Source organism: Pinus tabuliformis, chromosome 9, assembly GCF_031772625.1.
Source record: "Pinus tabuliformis cultivar Carrire ecotype Pingquan chromosome 9, CPIR1, whole genome shotgun sequence".
Taxonomy (NCBI): Eukaryota; Viridiplantae; Streptophyta; class Pinopsida; order Pinales; family Pinaceae; genus Pinus; species Pinus tabuliformis.
Genome location: NC_142307.1, coordinates 479,887,998 through 479,902,825, shown reverse-complemented (window position 1 = coordinate 479,902,825; position 14,828 = coordinate 479,887,998). Strand labels below are relative to the sequence as shown.

The 14,828-nt window shown below is 39.7% G+C and overlaps 1 protein-coding gene across 5 annotated transcripts in view; it reads left to right on the top strand.

Annotated features, from left to right (window-relative positions):
* Positions 1-2,489: 2,489 nt before the first annotated feature.
* Positions 2,490-14,828, top strand: part of LOC149149301 (transmembrane protein-like protein) — a 483,547-nt gene continuing 471,208 nt past the window's right edge. For 3 of the 5 annotated variants that reach the window (XR_016262832.1, XM_089440557.1, XM_089440555.1), the window contains exon 1: positions 2,491-3,085. Coding sequence is in view for 2 of the 5 variants with exons in the window: in XM_089440555.1 (XP_089296681.1) it covers positions 2,875-3,085 (211 nt within the window). In the remaining 3 variants the exon portion in view is untranslated. Of the gene's footprint in view, positions 3,086-14,828 lie in introns of all 5 variants that reach the window. The other 2 variants (XM_089440558.1, XM_089440556.1) reach the window with 1 other exon arrangement.

The following is a 14,828-nucleotide window of genomic DNA, read 5'->3' as shown; positions in this document are numbered from 1 at the left end:
CACTGTAAGGAGAGGCCTTATCCACTTTATGGTAGAGATAATAAATGTATTATATTTATTAGTTTTAAAGATAATTATAAATGTAATGGGTCTTAATTGGATTTTATTATGGTGATTAAGAGGAAATGTAATGGGTGTTAATTAGCTTTAATTTTGGTAATTGAGAGAGAATTATTGGGCGCAGAGGGGCTCTCTAGTCCAGTATGGGAGGGGCTCTCTAGTCCAGTATGGTAGAGATGTAATGTTTAACATTTTGACTTAAATTACATAAAACTAAAACTAAAAATAAAATACAATAAAAAACATAAAATTAATAATTAAACCAATCTAGATCCAATACAAATCCCTCATTTAAAGTGAAAAGAAATTTGATCCCTCTTAAATCATAAAGAATTTCTCATTTTTATTTCTTGTTAAGCCTAACCCCAGGATGTCAAAGATGATTAACCCATAATCTCTCATTAAACCCTTTAAACTATATCTTATCTTTACTTATCAATTATTTTATTGGAATTTTAATTTTATAAAAAACTTATAAACTATATAAATTTTTAAAATACTATTTTATAATTATACTTATACAATTTTTATATATATATATATATATATATATATAATTGTATTAATTTTTTAAGAACATAAAATAAATTTGTAATTTATACTTTTAAGTTCAACATTCCCCTATTAAGGGAAAGTTAAATAATTTTCTATTATATTATCATGTAATCAAGTGGTGCAATCTTATTATATTATAATGGACTCAAATGATGCAATCTTAGTATAATAGACTCAAATGATGCAATCATAGTATTTTTATTTCGTTTATAACGGAATATTATACTATTAATGTATATTAATCCATAATAATTTTTATTAAATAAATTATAATAACTATATCTATTTACATTATTTTAAATAACAAAAAAACTCGTTTAAACTAGAAATTAAATTGAAACACAAACGCAACATAAAATGACACCCTAATATGACGCTCTTTGATCTACGCACCCCAACATAAAACGACACGATAGTGTTACGCTATTTGATCCATATACTAATCCAGTGTCACAAATAAATCAAGCCTCCCTTCCGTGTTCAATTCCCATAACTTATAATCCCCGTCCGGGTACAGTGCCATTTTGCGGACATTTCGCCCTACTTTCCAAAACACTTTTGGCAATTCTGGGTGTGTAGCAGTTGTTTTGCTTATTCGTAAACAAGACAAAGGCTTTTATAAAAAAAAACACATTTCGTTGAAATGATTCGCGTGAGAGCTACATGTTTTCGGAATTTTTTTATATATTTAATCCTTTACTTTGTTAAACCCACATAAAAAAAATTATATTTTTATTAATAAAAATGATTTCTAAAATTTATAATTAAAAAAATATTTCTTTACACATAAAAATTAATGAACAAATATATTTTTATTATTAAAACATGACTTTTTAAAATTTATAATAAAATAGGTTTCTTTACCCATCAAAATTAATAAAAGTTATAATTTTATTAATAAAAAATACTTTTAACATTGCTTGAATTTAAGCTTTTGTGATCTATATTAAGTTTTGGAGAAGATTTTTTCGCTGAAATCAAATTATAATACTTTTGTCAATGTGTTTAGAACCAACAAGTGTGGTTCATCGTCAGGACAAGTTGAAGCAGATCTTCCAACAACTATATTTGACTAGGCATGGCTGCGGTTCCTAGTCAAATATCGTTGAATCAGATCATCGCTGCATGTTAAATAGGGAGAGTAGATCTTCCAATAGCTATATTTGACTAGGAACAGCTGCATTCCTAGTCAAATATAGTTGTTGGAAGATCCGCTCTCCCTATTTAACATGCAGCCTGCCGTTCCTAGTCAAATATAGTTGTTGGAAGATTTGCTCTCCCTATTTAACATGCAACCATGATTTGATTCTTCAACTCATCCTGACAATGAATCACATTTATTGATTTGAAACTCGTCGACAAAAGTATTATAATATAATTTCCGCCAAAAAAATCTTCTCGAAAACTTTTAACATTGTTAATTAAAAAATATATTTCTTTACCTTTCAAATTAATAAAAATAATACAAAATTAAAATAAATAACTTTACATACCAACGCAGCGCCATAATAACAAGGCACTTTTCTGTAGTGCGTTGTACCTCAATATTATTAACCAACCAGAATTAAATATAGTGGCGTATATTTTATACGTGGCGAGGAAAGCCAAATCTTTGAAAATTTCACGGCCCACCAGAAAACCAAGACTTTGAATTAAAATAATATGATTTAAAAATATCTTTGAAAAATTTGACTGCCCACAAGAAAACCAAAACTTTAAGAAACCAAAACTTTGAATTAAAAATTAATATGATTTAAAATTAACGGAATGTTCTCGATGGCTGACATTCCCGAAAAAAACAACGGTGGAGGACCAATGTGAGGAATGAGGATTAAATAAAACACCGGAGATTCCGGTAACCATTACCTCTCGTGGCGGCCCGACTCGGGATGTCGAGCCCGTTGGATCCGACACTGCAGGAAATCCACTGGAAAAAGGGCCGGACGACTGTGCCTGCCGTACAATTGTGGAGTCAGCAAAACCGATCGGACGGTTGCTATTCCTTAGAAGTCCATGAACGAATCCAAGTTGTCCAACTGAAGGCATTATCTATCTTGCAGCTCTGCATGTATGTCCCATTTTCCACACGCAATTGCCTGAGAAATAGAACAGAGTAACACAAGCGTGATATAAAAGTCTGTGTGAATCGGCTTAACGTAAATAATGTCAAGAATTCCTGTATCGCGAAAATAAAATATTTTTTCGCAAGCGGAAGGATCTGCAGTTTCCAAACAAATATTTCTCGCGCTTCTAGGTTTAATGCTGGTGGAGAAGAACATGGCAATCGCCAAGTATTTCGGTAGAGTGTGTGCTCTTCGATATTTCTTAGCAGTTATTTTAGGGATCGAACTTTGGACTTCATTAAGGGTGGAATGTTCCGGGATAAATAATTCTTCGGACTTTACTTTGCTCTCGGCCTTCAAATATCCAAAAACTCATCTTCCTCACTACGACTGGCGTTATTTCAGAGGTATGAGACTATTTTCTTAGTTCTTCTTTAAATTTGTTCCTGAATTTTTCTGAATACGCCTCATTTCCACGTCTTCGTTAAAGCTATTCTAATCGGAGTGCATATTTTCAGCTTAAAATTCTCTAATTTCGCTTTAATTTGATTACTTAATTTCTCTAAATACATCTAATTTCTTCGTCTTGGTTAAAGCAATTCGAGTCGAAATGCAGTTTTTCAGCTTAAAATTACTCAATTTCTCTAAATACACATAAATTATGTGTCTTTCTTAAACCAAGTGTAGTAGGAGCACAGTTTTGCAGCCAAAAATTACTTAAATCTTGCTTTAAATTTATTACTTCATTTCTTTAATACTCCGAATTTGCCTGTCTTCGTTAAAACAATTCGATTCCGAGCATATATATTCAGCTCAAAATTACTGAATTACGTTTTGGATTTATTACTTATTTCCCTGTCTCGTTAAAGCAATTCGAGTCAAGATACAGTTTTTCAGCTCCACAATACTTAATTTCGATTAAAATTTATTACTTAATCTATAAATACACCTAATTTCTCTGCCTTCCGTTAAAGCAATTCGAGCCGTAGTACACAAATTTCAGTTGAAAATTATTTAATATTTGCTTTAAATTTATTTCTCAATTTTTCTAAATAGACCTCACTTCCCTGTTTTCCTGTTTTCGTTAAAGAAATTCTAGTGAGATTACATATTTTCAGCTTAAAATTCATATATATATATATATATGTTTTTTCTGGTAAGTTAAAGAACTTTGTATTACAGAAAATATACAGTAGTTACATCGCTGTGGCGTTCAAGCCATAAACCCTCAGATTTTTCCATGAGTTCATAGAGGGCGTGAGACCAAAATACATCAAATAATGTCAAAGGGAGTTGGCTGGAGTCCGATGGCCAGGTGCTGAACCGCTAACAGAGCGATTGACAGTAGGGAGAATACATAACTGTTGGCATGATAAACCAGAAAAAGGACAAACTAGAAGGAGGTGAAGCTGTAACACGGACACCTGCTCAGGGTGGCTTCTTTGGCCGTTTCCTCAATGGGCACGGGGCTGTAGTAGTCACCACAGCCTGCTGAGGGCTTTCTTTAGGCTTGGATACATTGTCGACTCTTGGACGCTTGGCAAGAGGCTGTGACCTGGATGGAAGATCTGTTGTAGGAGGTGCTGATGAGGGCGGAGGGTCAGCCCCTAGAGGTGCTGACTACGATGGGATATCGATGGCCATGCCTGGCGAAGAAGAAGGTGATGCTGACAGAGATGACGGGTGCAGGTTGATGCCGAGGGAGTTGGCCATGTCACTGAGAGCTGCCTTGAGATTCCGTTTGAAAATTTGAAGTGATCCAAGTTGAGAATGTGAGCCCCCATCACTAGCATGTTCTCCTTGTGGTTTCTGAGGAGTTGACCCAAGACGTTCTTGAGAGCCCAAGCGTGATCGTCCACGAAGTGGAGCTTAGTAGCCTCAAGGTCAGCAACCTATTGTCGGTGCTGATGTGGAATGCTGGGATCAAAATGTTCTGTGTCGAAGCCATGCCATGTGGGGAGTGGAGGTTTGCCCTAGTCACGAGCACCATAAAAAGGGCGTCCTCATTCACAAACCATCAATTCAAAGAGCATGGAATTGTAGATAGCTGAGGTAATGGTCTCACGGGCAATAGGAGTAGTGAGTTTGTAGGTAGAAAAGGGAATGAGCATGCCGACACCAGAGGGAAGGAGCATGCATTCAACAAAAGGAATGAACTTGCTGGCCAGAGAAGGCATGAACATGCAAACAATGGAAGTAACTTACAAACAGTGATGGGCTCGACTCTGGAACAGGGTAGAGCTTCGCCCGCAAAAGAGGATTAGACATGCTCCAAAGCTTTCTTCGCCATGTGTTATAACCTCGTAGCCAATTGACAGGCTCGCCAAGTGGATCAAGGTAGTTAATTCCTTGCAGCCACGGGGTGGCCAGCTTATCTCCGGTCTTGAATGCTTGATAGGGCTATTAGCTATAATGTCATGTGAGCGTCGTTGAAGTAGCATCCCAAGGTTCATGGATTTGTGAGCCATGGGATCCCAGAGGGTACGTCGTAAAGATTGATGTCACCCACATCTAGGGTGTATATATATATATATATAAACAAACCATAGGGAGAATATTATATAAAAATTTGCATTGTGGACACAACAATTACAACAAAAGAAAAGACGGGCTTTTCTAGCTATCTGGCTCACACACACACACGACTCCTTGGAATGCCCATTGTATTAAAACGTCTCATTAAATTGATATCTAAACCATTATGCCTATATGCATAAATACATGGAAAAACTTGCAAAATATGACAAAATTTACAACACATACTAATTGACAGGAGATGGGATTACATCTCTAGGCCCTTTACATAAACTGATACAAAAATAGAGCATGATCAAGAATTATCAAAAGACATTCCCAATAAATTGAAGAAGCTTGGAGATTTCTGGGAGTTGGAGTTTCTTTCTTTGTGGTCTTTCCTACCTCTTGTCAAAGAAGGGGAGGGACATGAGTTTTTCTTTAACACTTTTGAAAAGGATGGAGAGGAGGAGGTATTATCACCTTCAACCTTTTTTACAGGTGCAATATCACCTTCCTTATTTTTCTCCTTTTTTGTGAGTGTGGCTTCTTTTTCTACCCCTGAGTCCTTGTCTTGGGTTTGTTTAAGGATTCTTTGAAATGTTGAAGAATGTAACTAGCGTCGGTCTTCATAATTGTATTTGTCAAAAGAAAAAGAAAAATAAATATTTATTGTAAAAGAAAAATATTTTTAAGCATGGGTTTCATGCTCTTTTATTTATTTTCTAGGTCATAGCCTCCATTAAAGGCTTCTAGGTTTTGTCTTGAGTCAAAAGAGTCATTATCACATTTATTAGACCCTTCTTGGGCTTTTGTATCATATAAAGAAATTTATTTTTGAGTCAAAACAATCATTTTACCCCTCCTCACCAAGTTGGCCTTGTCCTGGAGAAGTCGGCCCAGTTGGAGGCAATTCGACCTTGTGGAAGTAGTATAAATAGAGACAGTTCGACTCATTTGGAAGAGCACTCACATAAGTTCGATTTGCAAGAGAAAGAGGACGAAAAGAAAAGCGAATTGCAAGAGAAGAAGACCTAATCCAATGATCTAGATCTATGAAAGAATGAAATTAAATACAAATATGAACAGAAACACAGAGATACAAAAAAAACATAACTTCAATTCATTAATAACAAAGTATTGAAAACTGTTTACATGCAGAATGGAAATAAACCAGCTCAGGCGATGGTAGCTTATTTCTGAGAAGAGATGTGGCAGCTACATGCCTTCTGAATTGTGTTACAATGAGGCTTGAAGGCCTATTTGTTATTGAGAAACGATGGAAAACCCTAAACATCCAAAAATCCTAACCCTAGGAGACGAAGCGCCAAAAGTCTATGGGCCCTGTTGGGGTAAATTGGTACATCAACTTTTCGGGGGCCCGTAACTTTGGCATACAATCTCTGTTTGACGCGTATGATACCTCATTAGAAAGATCTATTCGAGTAATACAACTTTTGATTGCGAACCCGTGTCTCAAACTATGGCTTTGTCCGTGTTCCAAAAAAACGTCGTTCAGGGTGTCAAAACGACTTCGAAAGTTCAGGACCCGAAAAACTGCCAAAAATAGCAAATTGTGCTACAGTTAAGGAAAATGAAAGAAACAATGGTGGGGGTCCAAGTGGAATAGGTGAGTGGCCACCAATATCCACGTAGATCAATCCTTCCCCCTTAGGAAGCAATGTTCCCCATTGCGTTGAGTGCCTCCATGAGATGGGGAAATTTCTGTTGAGCTTGGTCCTTGGTGAGACACGTGCCTTGGTGCAAGTGTTGGCCAGCTTTGACAACCCGATATAGTTGGATCTTTTGTTGGGCAGTGTTCTTGATCTGTGTATCCATGATTTGATCAGTTGTGCCTTGTCCCATGCAGTCTGGGTTTAGCTTTTTTGGTGTTAGCTGTTCCGCAACGTCTGATGTGTCTAGTAATGGTGGAAAGTATGGCTAAAGGCGGTCCACATTGAACACTGGATGTAGGCCAAGGAATGGGGGAATGCTGAGCTCAAAAGAATTGTCTCCCACAACCTTGGTGATGGTATAAGGCCCATATTGTGTGAAAAATTCTATCACTGCAGCAACTGATTTATTTTACTTACTTATTTTCCAATAAGTTATTTACGAAATCCCTTAAGTAAATATTAAAATAAATTCTATTACAGATATCACGCCATAATATAGAAACAAATACATGCACAAGAATCAAACACATCAACATAGAGACTTTTGGACAATTGTCCCCGGAAAAACCCAATGCGGGAAAACCGGTGCAACAGAGAAGGATTTTATTATTAAACTTTTCTCGAGTACAACTAGGGTGCCAAACTAGCTCACCCAACAGAGATAAATCCTCCGGCACCTCCCCTAGGCTCAGCGTCTGTCCAGCGAGCCTTTGCGCAACTCCTAGACCCTCTGCGTCAACATCTGCCTCACTGTGTCAGCACTTGGCCTCTCTGCGTCACCCACGCAGGCCCTCTAGTGAATGCGCAGTCCAACTGCCTCTGCGTCTTCCTGAGTAGCTATGTGTCTACCTCTCTAAACTCTGCGCTGGTCCTCCGGGATTTTCCCTGCATCTCTGTTACGTACTCGCTACCTCTTGCTGCAATCCAGACCTCTAGTTTGAATTTCTTAGCAAGCCCCGCCCCAGAAATAGAACTAACTGATCTCCCTCAGTATATCTCCAAATGACCCTCAAGCCTTCTCTTATACTTTTCCTGTTGATGAATCAACGGCTGAGATTAAGTCCTTAATCAACGAGCAAGATTAAAATAGATTTGATCTTTGTCTCTTAGAAGCTTCTCATCCTTATCTTTATTAATACCCATTAATATTTTTATTTTCTTAAGTTTAGACTTTGGAACTCATTAAAATTATTAATTATTTTAATAACTCTTCATCCGGATGGAATTTTCGAAAATGATTTCTGGGTCTTGGAGATCTCATGTGCTTTAGCCTCTCCGCCAATTTTCATGGCTAGAGCACATTCAATGCTACCCCAAATCAACACTCCCTCTTAGAGAGGAATGTGCTCTAGTAAAACTCCTCCACTGAGCATCACCCTGATCATCCGGCACTGGTATTTGTGCTGATGTTTGACCTTCCTGCCCAACATCCTCTGCACTGCTGCATCTTGTACTGTTGCCCATGGCTCTACCATTTCCACTGCTACATTTGTACTGCAGCTTCCTTTGCATCCGTGCTACTGCTGGTCCTTCCTCCCAACACTGCATCTGCACTGCAACTCCCTCTGCATCCGTGTTGCTGCTGGTCCTTCCTCCCAACACTGCATCTGCACTGCAACATCATACCCATTTCTGCTACTGAAATGGATTCTTTATCATCCCCATCTTCTCCCTGAAATAAGCAAACTTTGTTCTTCCAAGGGCCTTGGTAAGGATGTCTGCCACCTGTTCTCCTGTAGGAGTGTAGCTCAACTATACAGCTCCTCGTTGGACACAGTCTCTGACAAAGTGACACCGAATATCAATGTGCTTTGACCGATCATGAAATACTGGATTCTTAGAGAGCTTGATGCAACTCTGATTATCACACATGATCCTGGTCGCTTCCATCCTTCTTCCGAATAGGTTCACAAGTAGTTTTTTAAGCCATATGGCTTCACACGAAGCTATGATAGCGACCATATATTCTGCTTCAGTTGAGCTCAGAGCTACAGATTTCTGTTTCCTATTGCACCAGGAGATCATTCCCAATCCAATGTTGAAACAGTATCCAGAGGTACTTTTCCGATCCACTGAACTTCTAGCCCAATCTGCATCAGTAAACCCACTCAATCTGATATCCTTATTTTTGGTGTACATAAGTCCATAATCGACTGTTCCCTGTAAATATTTGAGAACATGTCTGGTTGCTGCCTAATGAGCCCTCTTAATTTCGACCATGAACTGACTGAGGATGTTGACAGTGTAACAAATGTCTGACCTGGTATTGACTAGATATATCAGGGACCCTATGAGTTGCCTGTATAAGGTGGAATCAACATCTTTGTCTTCTGATGCATCAATTTTCTTCCAGTTGGTGATCATTGGAGTAGCCATTGGCGTACAATCATGCATCTTGAATCTCATCAGGATCTCTGTAGCATATCTCCCTTGTCCAAGGAAGATTCTATCCTTCTGCTGCCAAACTTCCAACCCTAGGAAATAATGCATTTGTCCCAAATCCTTCGTGTAAAACTCTGTGGCTAGATTCTTCTTGCAGTCCTCGATGAGCCTGGATGAACCTGTCAGAAAGAGATCATCCACATATAATACTAGTATTAGAGTCTCACCTTCTACAACCAGATAGTAGAGATTGGGATCAACATCACTCTTGACGAACCCCATCTTCTGCAAGTAGGCATCAATTCAACCATACTATGCTCTAAGTGCCTGTTTGAGCCCGCACAAGGCTTTCTTCAATCTGAATACATGAGATTTCTTCTCATGTGTCTCAAAGCCTTATGGCTATTCAATGTATACTTTCTCTTCTATTACTCCGTTCAAGAATGTCATTTGGACATCCATCTGATGAATCTCCCATCCCATCTGAGCTGCAAGAGATATCACGGTTCTAATAGATGTATACCTGGCTACTGGGGTGAAGGTCTCTTCATAGTCAATTCCTTCCTTTTGAGCATACCCCTTAGCCACAAACCTGGTTTTATATTTTTCCACACTGCCACCTGCAGCGCATTTAATCTTGTAGATCCATCTCGAACCTACCACTGATTTGTCTCGGGGCCTAGGCACTACTTCCCAGACATCGTTCACCATTATAGAGTTGTATTCCTCTACCATCGCATCCATCCAAACTTGATGTTGAGCGGCCTCCTGAAAACTGGAAGGCTCCCCATCCTGAGCTACTAATCCCTGATATCTATCTGGCTGTTTTCGCTCCATTTTATTGTTTTTTGGTGCACTGATGAAATCTTCTGCATCCCGCAAAATCTGTCGAAGTTCCCAACTCGTTCTTCCTCTGGTATCAGGTGCCTCTGTTAGCTCCTCTTCTTCCTGTTTTGAGGAAGAATTATTGGCTTCCGCTGGTTGAAATGGCTTTACCAACGGCTCATCTTTTGACTGCTCCTCGGAAGGCATTTCTGGAGATTTTCTGAAGGCCCTATCTTCCATGAACTTCACATATCGTCGAACTACTACCTTCTTGCTCCCTGGAAGATAGATTCTATATGCCTTAGCGTTCTTGCTATATCCCACTAGATATCCTTTCTCTGTAGTTTGATCTAACTTCTTCCTTTTCTCCTCGGGTATACGGCAATATGCTAAACTCCCAAATATCCTGAAATGGCTGACTTCAGGAGTCTTCTCGGTGAAGACTTTCTCTGGAGTAATCTTGCCCAATGCCCTATGAGGAGTTCTATTCTGGACATAGACTGTTTGATTGCATGCTTCTGCCCACAGGGATTTTGGCATATCCTCATCATACATCATGGCCTTAGCTGCTTCCACGATAGTCCTGTTCTTCCCTTCTACTACTCCATTCTGCTTCGGATTGTAAGGAGCTGTCCACTCTCTTCTGATGCCCTCCTTAGCGCAAAAATCAGTGAATTGCTTATCGACATATTGTCCACCATTATTTGAGTGCAAAACTTTTATTTTCTTCCCTGTCAGATTCTCCACCAAAGCCTTGAACAGTTTGAATCGACAGAAAACTTCGTCCTTGGTTTCCAGAAAATAAATCCAAGTTTTCTTGGAGTGGTCATCAATGAAGGTGACGAAGTATTCTGCACCACTAAGAGCTTTAGTGGACATTGGTTCGTAGATATATGAGTGTATCAATCCTAGTACATTCTTGGCCCTGTTTTTACTTCTAGGAAATGCTACTTTGGCATACTTGCCCAGAGCACATCCTCTGCATACATCATCTCGTTCTGTACTAAGATCTGGAACTCCTGTTACAGTTTTCCTAAGAATTCTCAGAGCCCCATGGTGCAAATGTCCCATTCTTTTGTGCCATAGTTCATTCAAATCCTTGTCTCCATTACTGCCTATCAGTGCCATTAGTGATTCTAGCTGTAACATGTACAACCTGTTACTTCTGATTCCGATCTGCCATTTCTTTTTCCAACTTGGGTGTTTGACGTATACTTTCTCCTTAATGAAGAAAATTTCATAGCCCTTGTCTTGAAGTTGCCATACGGAAAGTAAGTTCATCCTGAGTCTTGGCACATGCAACGCATTGGTAGCACTGAACCGCTCTCTTGTTTCTGTTTGAAAAACTATGGTACCCTTCCCTACTGGAGTACACTTTGCTTTATTCCCCATCTTGATCTGAAAATTCATCCTTTCCTCCTGATAATCTGAGAAACATTCCCGAATTCTTGTCACATGCCAAGAGGCTCCACTGTCTATATACCATACCTCTAATGATGCAGAGCTTGTCACACAAGCAACTTCTTCTTCCAATCTGGAAGCCAGCATAGAGAAATCAAAATTACTATTTCTTGTGCAATTTTCTGAAAATCTGCTTGAGTCTCCTAACGTAGATGCCTCTGCATCATGATCTTGACCCATAATTGATTTTCCCTTCCTGTCTCTGATTACTTGCTTTGATACCATGTGAAAAATTCTATTACTGGAGCAACTGATTTATTTTACATACTTATTTTCCAATAAGTTATTTATGAAATCCGTTCAGTAAATATTAAAATAAATTCTACTGCAAATATCATGCCATAATACAGAAACAAATACATGCACAAAAATCAAACACATCAACACAGATATTTTTGGACAATTGTCCCCGGAAAAACCCAATGCGGGAAAACCGGTGCAGCAGAGGAGGATTTTATTATTAAGCTTTTCTCGAGTACTACTACGGTGCCAATCTAGCTCACCCAACAGAGAAATCCTCTGGCACCTCACCTAGGCTCAGCGTTTGTCCAGCTAGCCTCTGCGCAGCTTCTAGACCCTCTGCTTCAGCATCTGCCTCACTGCGTCAGCACTTGGCCTCTCTACGTCACCCACGTAGGCCCTCTAGTGAATGTGCAGTCCAGCTGCCTTTGTGTCTTCCTAAGTAGCTCTGCGTCTGCCTCTCTGAACTCTGTGCTGGTCCTCCGGCACTATCCCTGCCTCTTTGTTACGTACTCGCTACCTCTTGCTGCAATCCAGACCTCTAGTTCAAATTTCTCAATAAGCCCCGCTCCAGAAATCGAACTGACTCGTCTCCCTTAGTATATCTCCAAATGACCCTCAAGCCTTCTCTTATACTTTTCCTGTTGATGAATCAACGGCCAAGATTAAAATAGATTTGATCTTTGTCTCTTAGAAGCTTCTCATCCTTATCTTTATTAATACCCATTAATTTTTTTATTTTCCTAAGTTTAGACTTTTGAACTCATTAAAAGTATTAATTATTTTAATAACTCTTCATTCGGATGGAATTTTCCAAAACGATTTCTGGGTCTTGGAGATTTCATGTGCTTTAGACTCTCCACCAATTTTCATGGCTAGAGCACATCCGATGCTACCCCAAATCAACACTACCTCTTAGTGAGGAATGTGCTCTAGTAAAACTGCTTAATTGAGCATCACCCTGATCATCCGGCACCGGTACCTGTGCTGATGTTTGACCTTCCTGCCCAACATCCTTTGCACTGCTGCATCCTGTACTGCTTCCCATGGCTCTACCTCTGCCACTGCTACATCTGTACTGCAGCTCCCTCTACATCTGTGCTGCTGCTGGTCCTTCCTCCCAACACTGCATCTGCACTGCAACTCCCTCTGCATCTGTGCTGCTGCTGGTCCTTCCTCCCAACACTGTATTTGCACTGCAACATCATACCCATTTCTGCTACTGAAATGGATTCTTTATCATCCCCATCTTCTCCCTGAAATAAGCAAACTTTATTCTTCCAAGGGCCTTGGTAAGAATGTCTTCCACCTGTTCTCCTGTAGGAGTGTAGCTCAACTGTATAGCTCCTCGTTGGACACAGTCTCTGACAAAGTGACACCGAATATCAATGTGTTTTGATCGACCATGAAATACTTGATTCTTAGAGAGCTTGATGCAACTATAATTATCACACATGATCTTGGTCGCTTCCATCCTTCTTCTAAATAGGTTCACAAGCAGTTTTCTAAGCCATATGGCTTCACACGCAGCTGTGCTAGCGGCCATATATTATGCTTTAGCTGAGCTCAGAGCTACGGATTTCTGTTTCCTACTGCACCAGGAGGTCATTCCCGATCAAATGTTGAAACAGTACCCAGAGGTACTTTTCCGATCCATTGAACTTCCAGCCCAATCTACATTAGTAAACCCACTCAATCTGATATCCTTACTTCTGGTCTACAAGAGTCCATAATCGACTGTTCGCTATAAATATCTGAGAACATGTTTCGTTGCTGCCCAATGAGCCCTCTTTGGTTTCACCATGAACTGACTGAGGGTGTTGACAGCGTAACAAATGTCTTGGCCTGGTATTGACCAGATACCTCATGGACCCTATGAGCTGCCTGTATAAGGTGGGATCAACATCTTTGTCTTCTGATGCATCGATTTTCTTTCAGTTGGTGATCATTGGAGTAGCCATCGACCTACAATCATGCATCCTGAATCTCTTCAGGATCTCTGTAGCATATCTCCCTTGTGCAAGGAAGATTTTATCCTTCTGCTGCCAAACTTCCAACCCTAGGATATCTCCCTTGTCAAACTTTGTGGCTAGATTCTTCTTGCAGTCCTTGATGCGCCTGGATGAACCTGTCAGAAAGAGATCATCCACATATAATACTAGTATTAGAGGCTCACCTTCTACAGCCAGATAGTAGAGATTGGGATCAACATCACCCTTGACGAACCCCATCTTCTGCAAGTAGCCATCAATTCGACCATACCACGCTCTAGGTGCTTGTTTGAGTCCTTACAAGGCTTTCTTTAATCTGCATACATGAGACTTCTTCTCATGTGTCTCAAAGCCTTCTGGTTGTTCAATGTATACTTCCTCTTCTATTAGTCCTTTCAAGAATTCCGTTTTGACATCCATCTGATGAATCTCCCATCCCATCTGAGCTGCAAGAGATATCACGGTTCTAATATATGTATACCTGGCTACTGGGGCGAAGGTCTCTTCGTAGTCAATTCCTTCCTTTTGAGCATACCCCTTAGCCACAAACCTAGCTTTGTATTTTTCCACACTACCGTCTGCAGCGTATTTAATCTTGTAGATCCATCTCGAACCTACCACTGATCTGTCTTGAGGCCTAGGCACTACTTCCCAGACATCGTTCACCATTATAAAGTTTTATTCCTCTACCATCACATCCATGCAAACTTGATGTTGTGCGTCCTCCTGAAAACTGGAAGGCTCCCCATCCTGAGCTATTAATGCCTGATATCTATCTGGTTGTTTTCGCTCCCTTTTATTGTTTCTTGGTGCATCGATGAAATCTTCGGCATCTTGCAGAATCTGTCGAAGTTCCCGACTCGTTCTTCCTCTGGTAGCAGGTGCCTCTGTTAGCTCCTCCTCTTCTTGTGATTCTTCTATTCTAAGGAAGAATTCTTGGCTTCCGTTGGTTGAAGTGGCTTTACCAATGACTCATCTTTTGACTGCTCTTCGAAAGGCATTTCTCGAGAATTTTTGAAGGCCCTATCTTCCATGAACTTCACATCTCGTCGAACTACTAC